This window comes from Chiloscyllium plagiosum, chromosome 20, assembly GCF_004010195.1.
Source record: "Chiloscyllium plagiosum isolate BGI_BamShark_2017 chromosome 20, ASM401019v2, whole genome shotgun sequence".
Taxonomy (NCBI): Eukaryota; Metazoa; Chordata; class Chondrichthyes; order Orectolobiformes; family Hemiscylliidae; genus Chiloscyllium; species Chiloscyllium plagiosum.
The window spans coordinates 27,169,307-27,191,348 of record NC_057729.1 but is presented as its reverse complement, the minus strand read 5'-3'; the positions used below and the strand labels follow the sequence as shown (position 1 = coordinate 27,191,348).

The window sequence follows — 22,042 nt, the reverse complement described above, 5'->3', positions numbered from 1 at the left end:
AACATTGTCAATTATTATTTTCAATCCTATTTTCTGTTTTGTACCCTGTTAATAGAAACTACTAAAGCAATATAAATTATTGCTGCAGCTGGTAGTGATGGACTTAACCAAAAATAGATCCCTCCTTGGGGGAAGGGAATTGACATCACAGAGACAGAGCTGATGTTCTGAGGTCTATTTTTCACACATTCTGTGAACTGCACAACATGTGCCATCAGTATGTGCAAATTGATTGTATACAGGTTTACTATTCAAACGGATAGTGCAGCACCAGATGAATGCACGTGTTGCACAGCTGGGATGTGGTGTATGAGGCTTCTAAATTTCACCAGTAACAACTAAACTAGTTAAAATAACAATTTCCTCCACAGATTATTAAAACAACGCAACAGTTCAAAATTTCTTTTATTCCCCATTTATTCTTCATTGCTCTTGTTGGAATAGTCTAGTATCTCAAATCTCCACACACAGTTCTAATTTCCCATTCCTGGATTCCTCCTAATGAATTAATGTTGTGCACAGGAACAGCTGTCTGGTACCAGGAGACATGCTACTTAGCATTTATGTCAGTGACAGTTTGTGGCAGTGTGATCAAACGCATTATTTCTGAAAGCATGAAATGCACAGGGACTACACCAAACAAACCTCTGGGCACTGATGTGTGCACATCAGGATTAAGCACAGATATATGTATCTCCAGTAGCTCATCAGTTCACTATGCAATAATCCATCAGTGCTGTTCCAGCACCTGGGAAGCATTTAATCGTAAACCACGAGCAAAGCCAGCAATACACAGAGCACAAGGGAAAAATGCAGAGGTGAAATGTCTTCAATAAAAATTTTGCAAGTACTGAAAAATTTCAGGTGCAGTTTTTTTTCCTTTGCCTAGAATGAGAGTGTCATATGTCAAAAAAAAACAATAATATCTTTTAATGTTCACTAGAAATTCATGATATTGGCAATCTTCACTGTCACAGTCAGACACAAAGATAGCTTCAAGGATATTGTTTCAGAAGTCCAGTCATTTTCAGAATCTGTCCTACAGATCAGAACTCCTAACCCCAACCTAATACTGAAAACAGCATTTTACCATCAAACATGTAAAACACATCATCAATTCAGTCCTTGTTGCAAAAGTCTGTTAATTCCAACTTTGCTAAAGGACAGTAGCGTAATTCTCAACTCATGCAGATAAGTAACAATGAAGGGGGCAATTTGACCCATCTAGTTTGGATAATCCAAGATGGAGGATGGGAAAAATTTCTGGCTGTAACAGCTACTCCTTTTATTTTTAGATATTTTAGGTTTGGAGGTGATTTCCTCTATTTCCAGGAGCAGCAATTACTGTTTTATATGCTGTTGCATGTTTTGGAACTTTGAAGAAAAAAATAGTCAAAACAACAGCAGTCTTAAAAGGGAGAGGAATAGACAAAGGAAGCACATTATGAGGTCAGTGCAGGAGAGAGAGAAAGAAACTGACAGAGCTGTGAACCTGCACAGTTACTGCCTTTGCCATTTGAATTCATGTATCGCTGGACATCGGAGTACATCTGGGAAAATGAACAAAAAGTGAAATTCACAACTAATTTTGGAGGAACCTGTTTGGGAGAGGTCACAGCACAGAGACAGATAAGTGGATATTTTAAGGGTGGCCTTACATTAAGTCTGCAGTAGTAAGTAGAGTGGGTTCTTTCTTGATTATATGTTTTATTGAGATATCTCTCTTGATTAAACTTAAAATGTAAGCCATAAGTATTAATTTAACCTGGACCAGTGTTTTGTAGAAGAATAAGACGATGCTATTTTCTGGGTCTGTAGATTGTGAAGGAACAAAAATGGCCCTTAGTAGAATGATATGATGATCTTGTTGGATGTGGGAGTTTAAGGAGAGTTTATGGGTTACTGGGGATTATATCTGCAATAAATGCTGTTGATTGTGAACCCTATCAGATCGAATGGATCGGTTAGAGTGGCCAGCAGCGAAAAATCAGAATGGTGTGTTGCTTCCCTGGTGCCAGGATCAAGGATGTCTCAGAAGGTGCAGAATGTTCTCAAGAGGGAGAGGGGCCAGCAGAAGATCATTGTACACATTGAAACCAATGACATGGGAAGGGAAAATATTGAGATTCTGAAGGGTGATTACCGAGAGTTAGACAGGAATTTAAAAAGGAGGTCTTAGAGAGTAGTAATATCTGGATTACCCCTGGTGCTGCAAGCTAGTGAAGGTAGGAATTGGAGAATAGGCAGATTAATGCATGGCTGAGGAGATAGTGTGTGGGAGAAGGATTCATGTTTTTGGATCATTGGAATCTCTTTTGGGGTAGAACTGGCCTGTACAAGAAGGATGGATTGCATCTAAATTGGAAGAGGACTAATATACTGGCAGGGAGATTTGCTAGAGCTGTTTGGGAGGATTTAAACAAGTAAGGTGAGAGGGTGGGACCCAATGAGATCGTGAGGAAAGAGATCAGTCTGAGACTGGTACAGTTGAGAACAGAAGTGAGTCAAGCAGGCAGGGACAAAGCAGAGAACAAGGTAGGACTGATAAATTAAACTGCATTTATTTCAATGTAAGGGGCCTAACAGGGAAGGCAGATGAACTCCGAGCATGATTAGGAACATGGGACCGGGATATCATAGCAGTTACAGAAACATGGCTCAGGAATGGACAGGACTGGGAGCTTAATGTTCCAGGATACAAATGCTACAGGAAGGGCAGAATGGGAGACAAGAGAGGAGGGGGAGTGGCATTTTTGATAAGGGATAGCATTGCAGTACTTAGGGAGGATATTCCCATGAGATACATCCAGGAAAGTTATTTGGGTGGAACTGAGAAATAAGAAAGGGATGATCATCTTATTGGGATTTTACTATAGACCCCCTAATAGTCCGAGGGAAATTGAGAAACAACTTTGTAATGAGATCTCAGTTATCTGTAAGAATAATAGGGTAGTTATGGTAGGGGATTTTAACTTTACAAACATAGACTGGGATTGCCATAGTGTTAAGGGTTTGGATGGAGAGGAATTTGTTAAGTGTGTACAAGACAATTTTCTGATTCCGTATGTGGATGTACCTACGAGAGAAGGTGCAAAACTTGACCTACTCTTGGGAAATAACTCAGCAGGTGACTGAGGTGTCAGTGGGGGGGAGCACTTTGGGGCAGTGACCATAAATCTATTTGTTTGAAAATAGTGATGGAAAAGGATAGACCAGATCTAAAAGTTGAAGTTCTAAATTGGAGAAAGGCCAATTTTAACTGTATCAGGCCAGAACTTTCAAAAGCTGAATGGGGGCAGATGATCGCAGGTAAAGGGACGGCTGGAAATGGGAAGCCTTCAGGAATAGATAACGAGAATCCAGAGAAAGTACATTCCTGTTAAGGTGAAAGAAATGGCTGTTAGGTATAGGGAATGTTGAATAACTAAAGAAATTGAGGGTTTGGTTAAGAAAAAGAAGGAAGCATATGTCAGGTATAGACAGGATGCATCAAGAGTATAAAGGCAGTAGGAGTATACTTAAGCGGGAAATTAGGAGGGCAAAAAGGGGACATGAGATAGCTTTGGCAAATAGGGTTAAGGAGAATCCAAAGGGTTTTTATAAATATATTAAGGCAAAAGGGTAACTAGAGAGAGAATAGGGTCCCACAAAGATCAACAAGGCGGCCTTTGTGTGGAGCCGAAGAAAATGGAGCAGATACTAAACAAGTACTTTGCGTCAGTATTTACTGTGGAAAAGGACGTGGAAGATATAGAAGATATCGGAGAGGCTGAACAGGTTGGGGCTGTTTTCCCTGCAGTGTTGGAGGCTGAGGGGTGAGCTTATAGACGTTTATAAAATTATGAGGGGCATGGATAGGGTAAATAGACAAAGTCTTTTCCCTGGGGTCGGGGGGTCCAGAATTCGAGGGCATAGGTTTAGTGTGAGAGGGGAAAGATATGAAAGAGATCTAAGGGGCAACTTTTTCCTGCAGAGGGTGGTATGTGTATGGAATGAGCTGCCAGAGGAAGTGGTGGAGGCTAGTACAATTGCAACATTTAAAAGGCATTTAAATGGGTATATGAATAGGAAGGATTTGGAGAGATATGGGCCGAGTGCTGGTAGTTGAGACTAGATTGGGTTGGGATATCTGGTCGGCGTGGACGGGTTGGACAGAAGGGTCTGTTTCCATGCTGTACATCTCTATGAATCTAGTACATCTTCCCATAGATGTCCGTGTTCCGCTATTATTGCACCTGTACAGTTGGTTCTTGAATAATTGCAAAGAAGCACTTCAATTTCCTTACCCTGAGTTATAATATCACTGTGTGCAACTTAGCAAACTCAACTATGTTATTTGGTATCATCTGCGAACCTGTAACCAACTTTGATTATTCTTTTAATTTTGTGTGTTGAATTTGTAAAATTGGAAATGATAGGGATCCCAAAATTACTATCTGGTTCGCTTTACTCAATGTATTTTCCGATCTGCCAGCATCTCCAAATCCAGCGCCAGATCCTTTCTTGCATGCAGCAACTTCATTATGCACCGTAAAGTCTTATTTATATACCTATAGTATTCAGCTTGTGTGTAACCTTCCATGCGAAGTTTTCTGGAAATCTAAAGGAAAGAGAGAATTTGCATTTATACAACATTGTGTGGCATATAAATGCAGAAGTCCAAAGCAATGTTTGCAATTTGAATTTTAGATTTGAGAAAAGTGTAAGGAAAAGGCAAAATTTAAAAAAAAGTCTCTGCTTATTCTTCAAACTAACACTATTTATTGTATTTGAATTCCAAATACTATCAGACACAGTACTGAAAATAAACAATGCTGGAGATCACAGTGGGTAAGGCAGCGTCCGTGGAGAGAAAGCAAGTGAATGTTTTGAGTCTAGATGACTCTTCATCAGAGCTGAAGTGAAGCGTGGAGGGGGCAGCATGGGGGAGGAGGAGTAGGGGTTAGAGTGCTAGGGAAGAAAGGGTATGGATAGTTCAGATTAAGTGATTGGAATGTGAGGACAGCAGAACAATGGTGTGTCTGACTGCCAGACTGGAAAGAACAGACAGTCCCACCAAACTAGGAGGAGGGGAGAGAGGACCTCGTGACAGAAAACAAGAATAACTAAAAGAAAGGGAAGGAATAAGAGTTGGTTTGCAATTTGAAGGTGTTGAGCTCGCTATTGAGCCCAGAGAGTTGTAAAGAACCTCGACTGAAGATGACCATTGGAGGCTGAGGGGTGACCTTATGGAGTTTTATAAGGTCATGATGGCCATGGAAAGGGTAAATTAGACAAGGTCTTTTCACTGGGGTGAGGGAGTCCAGAATAAGAGGGCACAGGTTTAGGGTGAGAGGGGAAAAAATTTAAAAGGGACCTAAGGAGCAACATTTTCATGCAGAGGCTGATGAGTGTATGAAATGAGCTGCCAGAGAAAGGGAATGGAAGCCGGTACAGTTATAACATTTAAAAGGCATATATGAATAGAAAGGATTGGGTGAATGAATAGAAAGGGTTTAGAGAGAAAGTGCTGGCAAATGGGGCTAGATTATTTTAGGATATCTGGTCAGCATGGACGAGTTGGACAGAAGGGTCTGTTTCCATACTGTACATCTGTATGACTCTGAGATGTTGCTTCTCCGGTTTGTGCTGTGATTTACTGGAGCATTGCAGCATGCTGAGGAGAGACAGGTGGCATGTGGGCAGTGAGCTCTGTCAAAATGACCGTCTACAGGAAAATCAGGGTCATGCGTGCGCATAGACTGGTGGTGTTCTACAAAGCGGTACTATCAGATATGGTAATCTGGGATCTAGATTATGGTTACATTAGATAATTTATTTTTGAGTGTTTACCTTCATGTCCTCTTGCGTATTGGTATTTCTACCCAGTGATGTCACCTTCATGACGTCACAGTAAGCATACTCTCGAGTTCTATTACCATGTCACAATAATGACCTTGACCAATGACATACTTTTGAAGTTTAAGTCATTGTTTAATCTAAAAAAACCTGTGTGTTAGTCTGTTTACAGCAATTCAATTTACCATAGTCTTGCCAAACCGTAGGCCTGCTCTCTCATTAGAGAGAGATGACTGGTGATTTAACCTGAGAGCCGCCATATCTCAGGTGAGGGGAAGAGGTTGAGAAGGACAGCCTTTCCTGGTAACCTCAGCTGGTGTCGGGATTGAACCCACACTGTTGGCATCAGACTGTTTCACAAACCAACCAACTATCCAACTGAGTTAACCTGACCCCCAGGCTCCACAAGCAGGAATGTGACATTGATAAAGTATCCTGTTTTTGTGATGTCCATTGAGAAGTAAATACACTCATTGTGTCATAGAGATGTAAAACACAGAAACAGACCCTTCGGTCCAACTTGTCCGTACCAACCATATATTTTAACCTAATCTAGTCCCATTTGCCAGCACTTAGCCAAATCCCTCTAAACCCTTCCTATTTGTAAACCCTTCCAGCTGCCTTTTAAATGCTGTAATTGTACTATCCTCCACCACCTCTGGCAGCTCATTCCATACATGCACCACCCTCTGTGTGAAAACGTTGCCCCTTAGGTCTTTTTTATCCTTTGCCCTCTCAACCTAAACCTATGCCCGCTAGTTCTGGACTTTCCCACCCCAGGGAAAAGACCTTGTCTATTTATGTTATCCATGCTCCTCATGATTTTATAAAGTTAAAAATCACACAACACCAGGTTATAGTCCAACAGGTTTAATTGGAAGCACACTAGCTTTCGGAGCGACGCTTCTTCATCAGGTGATTGTCACCTGATGAAGGAGCGTCGCTCCGAAAGCTAGTGTGCTCCCAATTAAACCTGTTGGACTATAACCTGGTGTTGTGATTTTTAACTTTGTACACCCCAGTCCAACACCGGCATCTCTGAATCATGATTTTATAAACCTCTATAAGGTCACCCCTCAGCCTCCGAAGGTCTAGGGAAAGCAACCCCAGCCAGTTCAGCCTCTCCCTATAGCTCAAATCCTCCAATCCTGGCAACATCCTTGTAAATCTTTTCTGAACCATTTCAAGTTTCACAACATCCTTCCAATAAGGAGGAGACCAGAATTGCATGTAACATTCTGAAAGTGGCCTAACCATTGTCCTGTATAGACTCAACATATCTCTCAACTCCTATACTCAATGCTCTGACCAATAAAGGAAAGCATACCAAACATCATCTTCACTATCCTATCTACCTATGACTCCACTTTCAACGTGCTATGAACCTGCACTCCAAGGCCTCTTTGTTCAGCAACACTCCTGAAGACCTTACCATTAAGTGTATAAGTCCTGCTCTGATTTGCCTTTCCAAAATGCAGCTCCTCGCATTTATCAAAATTAAACTCCATTTGCCATTCCTCAGCCCATTGGCCCATCTGATCAAGATCCCATTGTACTCCTGAGGTAACCTTCTTTGCTGTTAACTACACCTCCAATTTTAATGTCATCTGCAAACTTACTAATTATACTACCAATGTTCACATCCAAATCATTTATATAAATGATGAAAAGCAATGGACCTAGCACCCATCTTTGTGCACTCCACTGGTCACAGGCCTCCAGTCTGAAAATCAATCCTCCACCTACCTTTCAGCCAGTGCTGTATCCAAATGGCTAGTTCTCCCTGTATTCCATGAGATCTAACCTTGTTAACCAGTCTCCCATGAGGAATCTTGTTGAATGCATTACTGATGTCCACATAGATTACGTATACTGCTCTACCCTCATCAATCCTCTTTGTTACTACTTAAAAAAACACTCAATCAAGTTTGTGAGACATGATTTCCTATGCACAAAGCCATGCTGACTATCCCTAATCAGTCCTTGCCTGTCCAAATACATGTACATCCTGTCTCTCAGGATTCCCTCTAACAACTTGCCCACTACCGATGGCAGGTTCACCAGTCTATAGTTCTCTGGCTTGTCCTTTGTACCTTTCTTAAATAGTGGCACCACATCAGTCTTCCGGCACCTCACCTGTGACTGTCGATGATATAAATATCTCAGCAAGGGGCCCAGCAACCACTTCTCTCGCTTCCCACAGAATTCTAGTGTACACCTGATCAGGTCCTGAGGATTTATCCACTTTTATGCATTTCAAGACATCCAGCACTTCCTCCTCTGCAATATGGATGTTTTTCAAGATGTCACCATCTATTTCCCCACATTCTACATCTTCCATGTCCTTCTCCACAGTAAACACTGATGCAAAATACTCGTTTAGTATCTTCCCGATCTTCTGTGGTTCCACACGCAGGCTGCTTTGCTGATCTTTGAAGGGCCCTATTCTCTCCTTAGTTACCCTTTTGTCCTTAATGTATTTTGAACAGGACACCAGAATTTCTCCTGTTTGAATAGTGCCCTGGGATGTTTACCTGAGAGGGTGGATATGACCATAGTTTGGCGTCTGGGTTTATCTCGTACCAACTTGGAAAACTGATTCAAGCTGACCAACAGCTTTTAAAATTAAAGAAAAACTGGCACAACACCAGAAAGTTGATACTTTGAAAAATGACTATATTTCAGAAACATTTTAACTGTAAAACACTACGATATCCTGACATCATGTGCACTATAAACCCGAGCTTGTTCATTCTTGCATCTCAAGAGTCTTGTTGAGAACAAACAGCCGCATGAATTTTGTATTTGAGGTTATCACTCTCTCACAATCTATTTCCTTGACATCAATTTCCTATTGTTTTTGATCTATTTGCTTTACTGGTTCTTCTTAAAAATGACTCTCTTCTTGGAATGTATGTCCTTACCACTCGCTCAGTAACAGGCACCTGTCCTCCATTAATGCCAATTACTGGTGTCACTGTTACATTTAGCACCAGGGTGTTCACTGCTCCCTCAAATTCTTACCTATCATTTGCAAAAACTGTGGACCTTCATGTTAGTGCAAGGGATGGGGTTGACTAGATGGAGGAATATGTTTCAATTCAATAGCAGCTGACCATGGAACGGAATGAGACGACAGATGAACCAGTTAGTGGCTACGCTGATTTTAGATAGCAAATATTGATATGTCAGGTAATCTCCAAAATACTGTCAATTAATTTGAAAAGCTAGCAATCACTGTATATGCAGGGGTAATACGGTGATTAATTCTTGGTCCTTATTTACTGCTTATGGAAATCTCAGGTTAACTCTCTCACTTTAGAACCATTTTCCAGTGAACACAGCAGAATATCAATTCTTAACTTGAGATGAAATCTGCTTACACTGTTGAGTCTTGTTAAACCCTTGCATTATTTGTAAATACTGGATTAGAAATTTCGCTCATTAGTATCCATATTTTGCATGCTGTAAGTGCCCTTAGAGCTCCAAAATGGCACTGTAGTGCATGTACACTCTTGTGAATGATATGATGTCAGGCACAGCTGCAGGGACAATCACATGTAGTGGGCATCCATCAGAAATATGCAAAACAGATACATTGCAACATCAATCAGAATACTGTAATGATTTGACTCTAATAAAGCCGTATTGCAGTTCAATGTTCCACAATATCCCCCCTCTATCTGGTACAGCTGAGCTACATTTAGCAGCAATAACAAACCCTACCCCACCGGCATTAATTAAATAGTTTGCCAGCAATTTACTGATTAACTACTCAATAATTTCTTCTGATTGTTGCTACAATTCTACAAATGTTTGATCCTTTCTGGAATTAGATGTGAAAATTTACATTGTGGGAGGTGCAGACAGAAGCTTGCTGAGCCTAAGACTCCTGTACAAAACGGCTGATCCCAGTTATGGCTGTACTAGTAGGGATTCTCCTTGAAGCATGGCATGACATAAATAATGAACAGAGGTCACATAGAGTAGGGTAAACTGCTGGAAGAAGGAGTGACTCTCAACAGTGGGAATTGTCTACCAAGCTTTTTGAAATAGTTATTCTACCTGAATATAAGCGAAGTGATGTGTGGGATTTCATCCTTCAGTAAGAATATTCTCCCTGGAACCTGTTACCTGCTGTGGTCACAAATACAATTTCACTGCAGTATAAGGCTGGTAATAGCATTGTGAAGTAATTGTGGCTTTTAATGAACTTATATATACTGAACTCCTTCCAGCTTGGTGGTGGAAGTGTTTGCAACATCTTGTAATTTTCCATCACTTGTTGTGCAAGGGAGGTCACTAACCTGTCTAATCAAAGGGGGATAACCATAGTTCATTCACACTTGCGAAACCAGGTAAGCAGCAAAAGTGTATGGCTTTATTAGTATTCCAATCTCCCAAAGCACAGGTGATATTGACCACAGTACGTCATTGTGTAACTACCATATGTCAAGTGTGCTCTCAACTGGAACAGAAAGGGATCTCACTTCATCAGGTGTGTGACCAAAGCCAACACTGGTGATACCTTTATTCTATAGCAGGCTTCTGTGCCTGCTGCATTTGAGCTGTCAGGATAAACCAAAAGGGTGACCTTGAAGCACTGTCCACTGATGACATGACTGATGTGTCCAGCATGAAATTCTCTCATGCCCAGCATGCATACATTGAAAGCCTTGTTGCCACTAGATGTAATAGAGCAGCAATTGGCATGCTGAAACACAGCTGCTCCCAGCACAGCTCAAGTGAATCCCAGTAGTAGGGCTTTTATTTCATTGTGGTCTACAGCACACGTTTTTGATCATGAAGAAGCAGTCTTTCCTGCTAGCTACGTGGGGAGGGGTAACTGTGAATTAGTAGCATAAGGCACAGCTTGAAGATGAGGATGAACCTGAAGTCCCCATTCACAATCCTTTTTAAAAAAAAAATTGGCCATGAGATATGGGCATTGTTAGAAAAATTGGCAATTGTTTGTCCCTAGTTACCTTGAGCTGATATCTGCTAACTTTTTGAGTTGTTGCAGTCCTTGTCCTGTGGCTTCTAGAAGCAAGCTGACCATCACAACCCAAGCAATTAGAAACCACCCAAAAAACTGGCCAGTGATGCCCATGTCCCATGCCAGCATTGTAGTATCTCCTGATACCAATGCTCAATAAATTTCAGCGACACAGACTCTTTATTTTCAGACTTGCACTTGTGCAATATAAAGCTAATTACAAAAAAAAGACCTTGCTTAAAAGTTGTTTTCATCAAGTAATGTTCTTTATCATTATTTTTGCTTTTCATTGGGTTTTAACACTCCTTACTGAAAAGAAATTCTGAGATTTTGGTGCTACTGTGCCTTGGGGTGTCAGCAGATGCAGCTATTGAATAAAGAAATGTGGTTTAGAGTCACTGCAATGCTGAGTGTCTGAATGAGAGGTGAGACCAATGAATATTGGTTAAGAGTTGTAAATGGAGATTGTTGTTTGCTGAATGTTGGGAGCGTGGTGATCTAAGCAATGACTGACCCAACCCATTGGGATATGGAATTTGAAGATGCATTCACTAACCTTAGCCACTCTTGAAATCTTTGAGCATCTGCTGTCATTGCATCTAGATCGTCATGGCTTGACTCTTTTGACATTGATCTCTGCAACTGTCTGATCTCCCTGCCTTTAGTTCTTGTGACTCGAGGGCTGCCTTTCCCATCTGATACACTCCACCTCCTGCACCAAGGCCTCCAGTGTAGCATTCAAACAACTTGGGGCCTGCCTTCTGCCCTGTTGTGTCATCCGTCACCCTTTCCCAAGTCGTGAGTGTAAGCGATTGCTCCAACCACAACTCTCCACCTCTTTTAAATGACACGGGCTAACTTTAAGTTCCATGGTGGTAGCCATGCATGATGTAGACTTCCTGCTGATATATCCAGACAATGAATACCACAGATTGCTCTTGGTGAATGCCAAAATCATTCAAATGAGCAGGCTGCACAAAGTAACCTTATTGCAATCAGTGGTTTTGGGCTGAGTATTCTATTTAGTTATATGTGGGGTAGGAAGGAGATCATTGGCACAGTGGGTGTGTGCCCTTGCTTCTGAACCAGAAGGCCTGGGTTTGATTCCCACTTAAAACCCTTGAAATTTCTGCTCATAACATTTCCATCAGATTATCAACCTGTAAAGTCTTCCAATATGCTTAGTCAGATGGTAAGAATAGGACAGTCTCCTGGTTAGCCATGCTCGATGTATCTCAAACTATAACTCCTGACAACAGGCTAGTAATTTGTTCCAGGAGAAACTAGCTATCGAAACAAACAAAAGCATATGCTCTGTCTGGCTTGTGCCACTAGACATGGGAATGCCTCAGGAACTTAGTCAATACTTGCACTTAGAAAATGAGCTAGGATAAAAGTTAGGATGATCTAATTAGTCTCTCAATGTAAAGCATAAGATAAGTGGAATGCTGTGTACATGTGTGTTAAAAGTTGGATCACAATGTACTTAATCAAAATCAAGTAAAATTTTAGTCTCCTGCAATTGTTTTCTTTTCCTCACAGTCTAGTGAACTGTATTTCTCTGGATCATGTTACATCAGTCACTTCCTGAAAAGGATGTCAAACACTTATTTTCAAATTTGAAATTTTGAAATTTGTTTTGAGGAGAGTCTTATTTTCATAATTTTGACTTTTGTCCCATCTTTCAGACAAATATTTTTCTCCAGTTGGACAGCTGACTGGAAAATCACTCAATGAATTTGTATAAACAGTTTGTACATAAATCCACTTAGCTCTTTAATGGAACAGTGCGCTGGGTAACCATGTCACCTTTAAATTGATACATACACCTCTCAGATTTATCTTTCCTTCCCTCAAGTAGTAAAAAAAAATGCTGCTTCATCAGCCCAGCAGTCATTATACCAGTCACTCTTTTTCCTACAAAAACCCAGATAATAATTATCATCAAAAAATTTAACTACAGAAGCTATTAGACCGCAAACCACAAACACTTAGGAATGTTTGCTCGATAGAATCTAAAGCAGAAAAGAAACCTGACTTGATGTATTATTTCATTTCCTCTCCATTCCTGTGAAAACTAAACCATTGATTTATGCAGCCCAATGTTTCAATGCTTTTTTTTCTCCAGTAACAAAAATCTATGTAGTTTACTGCCACAGGTATCCCAGAGTTTTTTACAAAAAACACTAATGCTTGGAAATGAACATGTGGATCTCAATTTTTAAGTATCAGAGTTGGAGCAGTGTGTGTCATTCACAAGTTTGATGATTTTCATTCTTTTCTGGAAATTTGCTACAATCTAACAAAGTGGTAATTTTTCTAGAAATGGCAGTGTGTGGAAGATTCCACTGGAAAGCTTCGGCTTCATAAGTGCAAAGGAATGGCTGTCACAGCAGCATCTGAGAAGAGGAGGTCTAATCGCTTCCAGTCCAAGTATTACAACGGTGATGGAGGAGATTGTGATTGTGAAGAAAATGGATCCAAAATTAATACAGCAGCTCGACAGAAACAGACCATTTTGTCCAAGCAAAGTAAGTCATTGGCATATACTGCATAAAATTAAGGCAAAACGGCAGCATTTCCTAGTAGGTCTTGTCATTTTAAAAATTTGACAACTGCTTGGGACTTGGGAAAGCTTACCTTACAGCAAAATAATCTCACTGAGGTGTATACCTTATTTAAAAAGTGGAAATATATGTCCTGAATTCATGTAAGATTAATCTAAGGAATGGAAGTGATTGCGCTGGACAATGTGCAAAGGAGATTTACCAGGATTTTTCTTGGATTGGAGCATTTTCACAATAAAGGTTTGATAAGTGTGAGGTGTTTTCTTTAGAGCACAGAAGACTGAGGGTGTATAAGATTATGAGAGACATGGACTGGGTGGATAGGAAACAGCTCTTCCCCTTTATTATGAGGGGCATAACTTTAAGGTGAAGAATGGGTGTTTTAGTGGAGATTGCAGGAAATGTTTTTCACCCAGAGGGTGATAGGAATTTGAAACGTATTGCCTGGGAGGGCAAAACTCTCAGCCTTTGAAAAGTACCTGCATTTGAAATGTCTTAACATTCAAAGCTTTGGGCCAAGTGCTGGAAAGTAGGATTAATGTAGATAATGAAGGTAGACTTGATGGACTGTAAGGCCTCTTCTGTGCTCTATGACTCGATGCATTTGTGACTCACTATGACTCCAATGGTAGTATGAACAGAATAGCTTATTCCTAAAGCCACCCCATGCCAATTAACCCCTGTGATCCCAATAAGTTTTGACTCCTGCCAGCTGATATTTGACCTGAGTCAGGGTTGAGCATTTAACTGTGTCCCAGGAGTTTAAATCTATAAGGCCTAGTGCTCTGGGAGTGGAGGTGGGAGAAGAAAACAGAGCAGTCAGATTGCTATGTATGTTAGCTTCTGAAGCTCCGATTTTCATCACCCACCTCAAACATTGAAACTAGCTTTCAATTTCCAATGTATAATTGTGCTTTTTAAAATGAAAAAGAATATTCTAGTTATTTCATATTGAAAAATGTAAAGCCCTTCTTCTGCATAATTAGCAGCTCAGGAAACATGAGATGCTCAACAGAATAAATATAATTGCTTTTCTGTAGCTGTGTATTGCTGTATTCTAGTGACGTCTAGTGGTTATCTTTGGCAGCAATAACAGTAGGAAAAAGAACCTAGAGATGTATCACACCGTTAACTAAGTAACAAGCAGATTCATCTGCCTCCCCTCCCTTCAATTCTCTTCTTGCATTCACCATTTTGTTTTATTTATTTTCTATTTTCAGTAAATGGTCAGCCCACGCTACCTCATGTATAGATGTTGCTTTTTTTTTCAAACTCCTCTGTTCGTCTTTCCATTTTAAAAAAAAATCTAATCTACTTTTATCCTTTTAACTTTACCATGCCCTTTTATTTCCTTCAGTTGATCTCAATTTTTTTTTTCCTAATGGGTCAGTTCTCTATTTTGCAAAGCACAAGATTTTGAAGACAAATCTGCATACAGCACAAGTAGGAATCCTTTGACGCTAAAATAAATGGCTTTAGTTTATTTGATGAACTATGCTGTAGGGACGCTTGTAAAAAGCAGCATATTAGGCGCAATGCCTGTCTGAACATCCAGTATCTGATTCCCTGTTTCTCTCCCTGTAGCTTGTTACTGTCCAGAATATCAATTTTCTTTTAAGGAAAGTTGGCAGAAGCAAAGATGGAAGGGGGATAGAAGGGAGGAGTGGGTGTTGAATTGTGAAGTTCTTCATAGTTTAGAATTCATGAAGATGTTATGAGATGCCCCATAATGCTTTACGTATTACTTATTTTACAGTTTTAGGTCCCCTTTTCTAGACCAAGCAAAACTGGGTGTCTCACCATGGTTCCATAGTCCAGAGATAGCATGGCTAAAGTCATCCCTCGTTACCACCATGTTTAACAGACATGCCCATATTCAAGTAGATAAGTTCAATATAATTTATGGAGAAAAGGATCGCAAATGGTGCTGGTCAGTGGTATGGTTTTTCACTATTGATAACCCCAAATTAGCTCAATGTTGGACAGAATGGCAGCAGAAAATCCTGTCTTGAGTTTTGAAATGTTGGTAATGAGCCAGCTGGTAACATTACAGGTGGGTGTCATATCTGCCCATGACTAGGCAAATGTTATTTTGAAGTGCATGTTAAAAGAATGAATGTAGGCAGTGGGTCCCTCTATATACACTCCACAATTAGTAATTTCTCAATGCAGGACCATTTCTTTGTCAGATGGGTGACTCTGTATTTTGTACCCAGCTCCTAGGAAGTAAAATCAACAGGGAACTGACATGCACTATAGAAGCCCCTCCTTAGGGAGTTGGGGTGGGGATGACAGGCAAAGTGGTTGATGGTGGGAATTCTATCTCTTAGTTGGTGGAAATCTCATCCTGGGAAGTCCTTGGCTAATTGAAGTGACCAGGAGTTCCAACAGTCCTGACAGCGCCAGAGCTCAGTCGTTGGACTGCAAGGAGAAGTACAGGGAAAATGGCTGGCTGTTCAAGAAATGTTAATCCTGGGGGCTTCAGGTGGTGAGGAGTCCTAGAACTCGAGGGGGCATTGTGGGGAGGCAGGTAAAAAGCAGAGGTAGTGGGGATGTAAAGGGTAGGGGTGGGGAATCGAGTTTTGAAAAGCAGGTAGCTTTCATCTTGTGTGGTGCCCCTAATGTGGGCCAGACATCCACAATTGAAATTCCATTCCCCAGCCCCCTGCTCTGAGTATGTGCATTGGATAGATGGGGGGCTAGTGGACTTAACATTTAACGTGGACCCTCCCTATCTTCCCGCCCTCTCCTCCAGAGAATATGTCTGGTGAAGGCTTGTGAAATCTTGCCCTGCATCAAGTCCTCTTACATTCCAATCTGTAATCACATTTGACTGCAATTGCAGTTTAGGACTTCAGTTTTTCAAGCTCTGATGTCTGCTCATTACAGATTCAAAAGTACATCACTTATCTCCGCGATCCTATTTTAAGTGTTTTTGTATTTATTTTCAGAATTTAAGCAAAGCTACATACGAAATAGGTCAATCCGTTCAGTATCTGTTGAACTTGAAGGAGAAGTCTATGATCTGGATCTCGATGAAGGATTTGATCCAGTTGTGCAAAAGAACGTCACTAAACTCCATGATGTGGCTGATGAGGAAGAGGAGAATATGGGTGAAAGCAGTGGCACTGAAAACAGCAATGAACTAATTGTGCCAAGTTCAATTAAAGTCACACATAAGTAAGTTGCAGCATTTATCCCCATTTGTTTAATTGACCTCTATTCCCCAAAAAAGGTGATCTGTGTACCATTTATTGTAATGCATTCAGTGACATCACTTGGCTGCAATGGCCTTATTCCATTCTTAATTATCTAATACAAAAGACTCTCCTACAACAGCTTCTGTTCCTATCTCGGGGCGGGGGGGGGGGGGCACCATTATACTGGTGTCCTCTGAGGATCTATCACTTATCCTTTAGAAGATGTTTCTTGGCAACATCATCTTACCACTGCTTCTTTCAACTCCTCCACAAGCCCTGAATTATCAGATTGATTATTTGACATCCATTGAAAATGTGTTGCTGGAAAAGCGCAGCAGGTCAGGCAGCATCCAAGGAGCAGGAGAATCGACGTTTCGGGCATGAGCCCTTCTTCAGGAATGAGGAAAGTGTGCCAAGCAGGCTAAGATAAAAGGTAGGGAGGAGGGTGCAGGGGAGTAGTCCTCCAGCCGTCGTGTTGCTATGGTCTGGCGATGGAGGTGTCCAAGGGCCTGCATGTCCTTGGTGGAGTGGGAGGGGGAGTTGAAGTGTTGAACCACGGATGGTTGGGTTGGTTGGTCCGGGTGTCCCAGAGGTGTTCTCTGAAACATTCCGCAAGTAGGCGGCCTGTCTCCCCAATATAGAGGAGGTCACATCGGGTGCAGCGGATGCAGTAAATGATGTGTGTGGAGGTGCAGGTGAATTTGTGGCCGATATGGAAGGATCCCTTGGGGCCTTGGCGAGAAGTAAGGGGTGAGGTGTGGGCGCAAGTTTTGCATTTCTTACGGTTGCAGGGGAAGGTGCCGAGAGTGGAGGTTGGGTTGTTGGGGAGTGTGGACCTGATGAGGGAGTCACGGAGGGAGTGGTCTTTTCGGAACGCTGATAGGGAAGGGGAGGAAAATATATCCCTGGTGGTGGGGTCCGTTTGGAGGTGGTGGAAATGACTACGGATGATACGATGTATATGGAGGTTGGTGGGGTGGTAGGTGAGGACCAGTGAGGTTCTGTCCTGGTGGCGATTGGATCGACGATGCTCTCCACCGCATCTCCTCCATTTCCCGCTCCTCCGCCCTTGAGCCCCGCCCCTCTAATGTTCCAGTGAACCACCTTTGAGTGATATGTATATACACACATTGTTGTTATGATGCTTTTCAATTGACTGCCACAATATTTTTAATTGTTGCAACACAAAACAAATATGTGTTAATAGCAGGGAACTGCACAAACAACTGTTTTGTTCTTATCATAGGTGCTATATATTGGCCAATGAAACTGTTCAATGTAACAGAGATCTGTACAAATCACTTCAAGCGTGGAAGGATCATAAGTTACACATTGATCACGAGGTTAGTTAGAGAAATCATTAGTGGTATACTTCACGTGGAAATTTACCAAACCAATGAAAAATGTAAATAATTTAAATGGTTCAAATTAACTGAGTATTAATATTAAATCATTCTTTCCTTGCCTAATTTGTAGTTCAAAATGTTTTTGTTAAGAAAAATTATAATTCATTTGTAAATTATCTAAATGATACTGCAATTTCTGTTTTTGTCCAAGATAAATTGTTGATTTACAATTAACATTAATTTTTATGTTGAACAATTAGATTTACATTTTCAAGTATTACTATCAAATTGTCAATTATGTTAACAACTTTAGAAATTAACACAGCAAATAACTTCAGTGAAAAAAAAATTCCACACTTCAAAATATATGAACCAGACAGTTTTACCAGAGAGCAAGTACAAAGAGAGCAAGCCTCAAGCAAGATTTAAGTTATGCGGTGTCTTTTTTTTCCCCACAGAGCAGTAGATACATGGAATAAGCTCCGAACAGTTAATGCTATGTCATTTACACATTTGAAAAGGAGCTAGATGAATACTTGATGAAGAGCTGGATCAAAGGTTATAAGTTTTGATAAGGATGATAAAATGCTGTCTGGTACCATATTAACCTAATCTTACTGGGGAACCTGGAATGATGCTTGTGGATTGCAGTCAGTGTTGAGTGATGTAGTTTGCCATTGTTAAACTGAGGTCTTGAGGCTTTTGTTCGATTACCTCTGGGCTTTGGGGAAGAATTTTCATGAGTACTTCCTCATTAATGCAACCTCTAGCTATTCCTGCTCTCAATTAAATTACATGCATAGGTTACACATCTGGATAAACCCAGCAAGGTCTGGTGGAAATTGTGGGTTTGATGAGTTGACTGACTTTTGCATTGTTTCAGGTTTTCTTATTTTATCCGAGGACTGGCACATTGTTTTAAATGTAATAAATAGAAGTTTGCTTTGTACAATCTGCACCCCATGAAAGCTTATTTTCAGTGGTTGAACGCTATAAGCAGATAATCCTCCCTTTACCTCTGTCCTTAGATTGAAACACTTCAAACTAAAATAAAGAATTTACGAGAGGTCAGGGGTCACTTGAAGAAAAAAAGACCTGAAGAATGTGACTGTTCCAGGATGAGGTTCGTTTCGGAATTGCAGCTTCCTTCATTGTGTCATTAGGATAGTCTTCTTTCCATATATTAACTTCTATATGGATTTCCCAAATATATTCAACATCATAAGACATTTTGGGTGATGGATTATTATTTGCCATTAAAAATGATAGCATGTGATTGTCAATAAATAAGTTTCTCTCACCGCTTCCTGCTGCCACTACCACCCTCTTTGTAGTAGTATATCTTTCATTTGGTTGTACCTAGCGTGTCCTATGCTGAGAATAGAAAAGTGAGAGTTGAACTAAAATGACAGCCATAGCTATAAAAAAACAGTACTAAGAGTCGACTGTGATGGGTTTGTCTTAACTTATAACTTATTACTTATAAGTATATGATAAGTTCACCTTATAAAATTGCGTGTGACCACTAGATGATACAAAATTGTAATGCAGGCCTCATTTAGTTAAATAGACCCCAGTTTCTGCTGCGCAGAGAGGCCTACAGCCAGTGTCTGCCAGGAGTGCAGTGAAGGAAGTAGAAATTTGCTGTGACTTGAATGTGCCGGATACTGGCCTTTGTTATTGGTCTCAGCCAGGATTTGTTTCAGGCAGATCCTCAGAATTCCCAAACTTGGCCAGACTGGTGTAGCGGGGGAAGGAGTGACTTGGAGAGAATTCCCAGAGTTGGGAGTTTAATTAGTCTGGTCTCTTTATAAAGCTGTCTGTACATTTAGTACATCACATACTTAACAGTGGAATAGGTCTAGAAAATCTCTGAAGAAAGCCACCTTTTAAACTAATGGAGGATCATGAAATATCTAGAATCATAGAATCCCTACAGTGCAGAAGGGGGCCCTTCGAGTATGCAGAAATCTTCCAAACAGCATCCCACAAAGACCCTGTAACCCCACATTTACCATGGCTAAGTCACCTAACCTGCATATCCCTGTGCACTATGGGCAATTAATTGTGGCCAATCCACCTAATCTGCACATCTTTGGATTATGGGAGGAAACCCATACAGACACAGGGAGAATGTGCAAACTCCACACAGACAGTCGCCAGAGGCTGGAATCAAACCTGGGACCTTGGTGCTGTGAGGCAGCTGTGCTAATGACTTAGCCACCATGCTGCAAGCTGATTGCACTTTCTGCTGGCCTGTTCCATCGTTTCTGCACTCTAACCTCCCGTTTTCTAATTTGCACTTCTTAGTATTTTACTGGTTAGCCAATGTATTAGGTGACCTCCCACCACTTGTCATTCTTGGACAGTGTCAGGAGCAGGGGTAAGCGGTGGTCACAGTGGGTTGGTTCTGTGTATTTTGAACCCCAGGTGGTATTGATAAATGTATTTTACTTATGGGACCAGGAATGCTAAAACATAAGTACTCAGCTCTGATTTAATTTATAAAACAAAAGTATTTGAATTCTGTAATGGGCTGGACTTTCCTTCTGGGCTTTGGGACCTTGGCATTGAGGTCAGATGGGAATCAGAAGTCCACATTCTATGTGGATCAATAACTCCTCCTGTGACTTTCCCCAGAGTGGCCAATTACTGGCCAGCGAGCTGAACCATCGAATGAAGCAAGGCGGGTGGGCGCTGAAGGCTAGAGGACCAATAGCACTGAAGAAGTGACAGGCTAATTTTTCATTTAACAGGAAGACAGGATGTCTCAAGGTGGAGGCACCCCCCTCTCCAAATTTAAAAATAGAATTAATGGCCAGGTCACCCTTTTTAAAAATTCATTATTGGGATGTAGGTATCGTAGGCTAGACCAGGATTCCTTACCTAATTACCCTGGAGAAAGAGGTGCCTGTATACACTGCAGTACTTGGGCGTAGGGGTATGCACAATGCTGTGAGGAAGGGAGTTCCAGGATATCAACCCAGTGACAAGTAAGGAAGGTGATCTTCTTCTCCGTCAGGATGGGGTGAAGTTTGGAGGGCAACTTGTGGGCAATTGTGTTTCAACGCAACTGCGACCATTGTGTCTGTGGGTTTGGACGGTACAGCCAGAGGAGCCTGTTGCCCAGTGCACTAAGAATCCAGAGACCAACTAGCAAATTGCAATATAGGCCTGTAGCTAGGTATATTAGCTACCTGCTACTTTTAGGCAATTCACCTTGCTGACTCCAATATTTCCACACCCAGGAAGGTGACAAATGGTGTGAATTTCTGCCCTTGCCATTTTCCTGCTTGCCTTGTCAGATGAAAGATGCTACCAGTTAGATTTGAAAGCAATGTCCTTCAGTCCAAAACAAGAATTTTAATCAGAGCTGATACTGTAGGTACGAAGTGAAGAACTATCCATGTTTGATCTGGTGAATAAATTAAAATGTACTCTGATTTTTAAAAAAAGTAGGAAACGTTTCTTTGAAAATGTTCAATATGAATATATTGCGCTAAGTAGCAAATTATCAGTGTGTGAGAAAGAGAGAGAGAGACCCATCCGTAACTTGTCAGAAAAGTTAAGATTAGTATTAACTGAAAAGAAGAGGTTTGGGAGCTCTTGTGGTGCAGTGGTAGTATCCCTATCTCTAGACTGGGATGCTCATGTTCAAGATTCACCTACTCTAGAGATGTGTAGTAACATGTTGATTAGAAAGTATCAAATGAAGAGGTTAATAATGTTTATAGTAAGCCTGAAGATTGGGAATAATTCAGAAACTGGCAAAGGGCTACCAAAAAAGTTCTTAACAAAAAAAGTATATAGAATTGAGAGAATACTTGTCATTATAAAAATAGTGTTGGAGATTTCACAGGTATAGGAAAAAAAGAGGATAAATAAATGTTGGATCTTTAGAGCGCAGAGATAGGAAATATTTAAGGGGAATGTGGAAAGGATAGGGATGTTGAGAAAATAATATTTCCTCGAAAACAGAAATTATATACCAAAACAAATGGTAGACAAGGAGCTAATAAGAGTGGTGAAGACAAACTAATCAACATCACCAGAGGAAAAATTGGAGAAACGTAAGGGGCTATGAGCCAAACTTCC

The 22,042-nt window shown here is 40.9% G+C and overlaps 1 protein-coding gene across 9 annotated transcripts in view; it reads left to right on the top strand.

Annotated features, from left to right (window-relative positions):
* LOC122560108 (extracellular sulfatase Sulf-2-like) overlaps window positions 1-22,042 on the top strand; it is a 303,645-nt gene that overhangs the window by 256,226 nt on the left and 25,377 nt on the right. For all 9 annotated transcript variants that reach the window (XM_043710351.1, XM_043710353.1, XM_043710348.1 and 6 more), the window contains 4 exons: window positions 13,158-13,365; window positions 16,353-16,581; window positions 17,848-17,944; window positions 18,976-19,070. In XM_043710351.1, coding sequence (XP_043566286.1) covers window positions 13,158-13,365; window positions 16,353-16,581; window positions 17,848-17,944; window positions 18,976-19,070 — 629 coding nt within the window. The remainder of the gene's footprint in view (window positions 1-13,157; window positions 13,366-16,352; window positions 16,582-17,847; window positions 17,945-18,975; window positions 19,071-22,042) is intronic.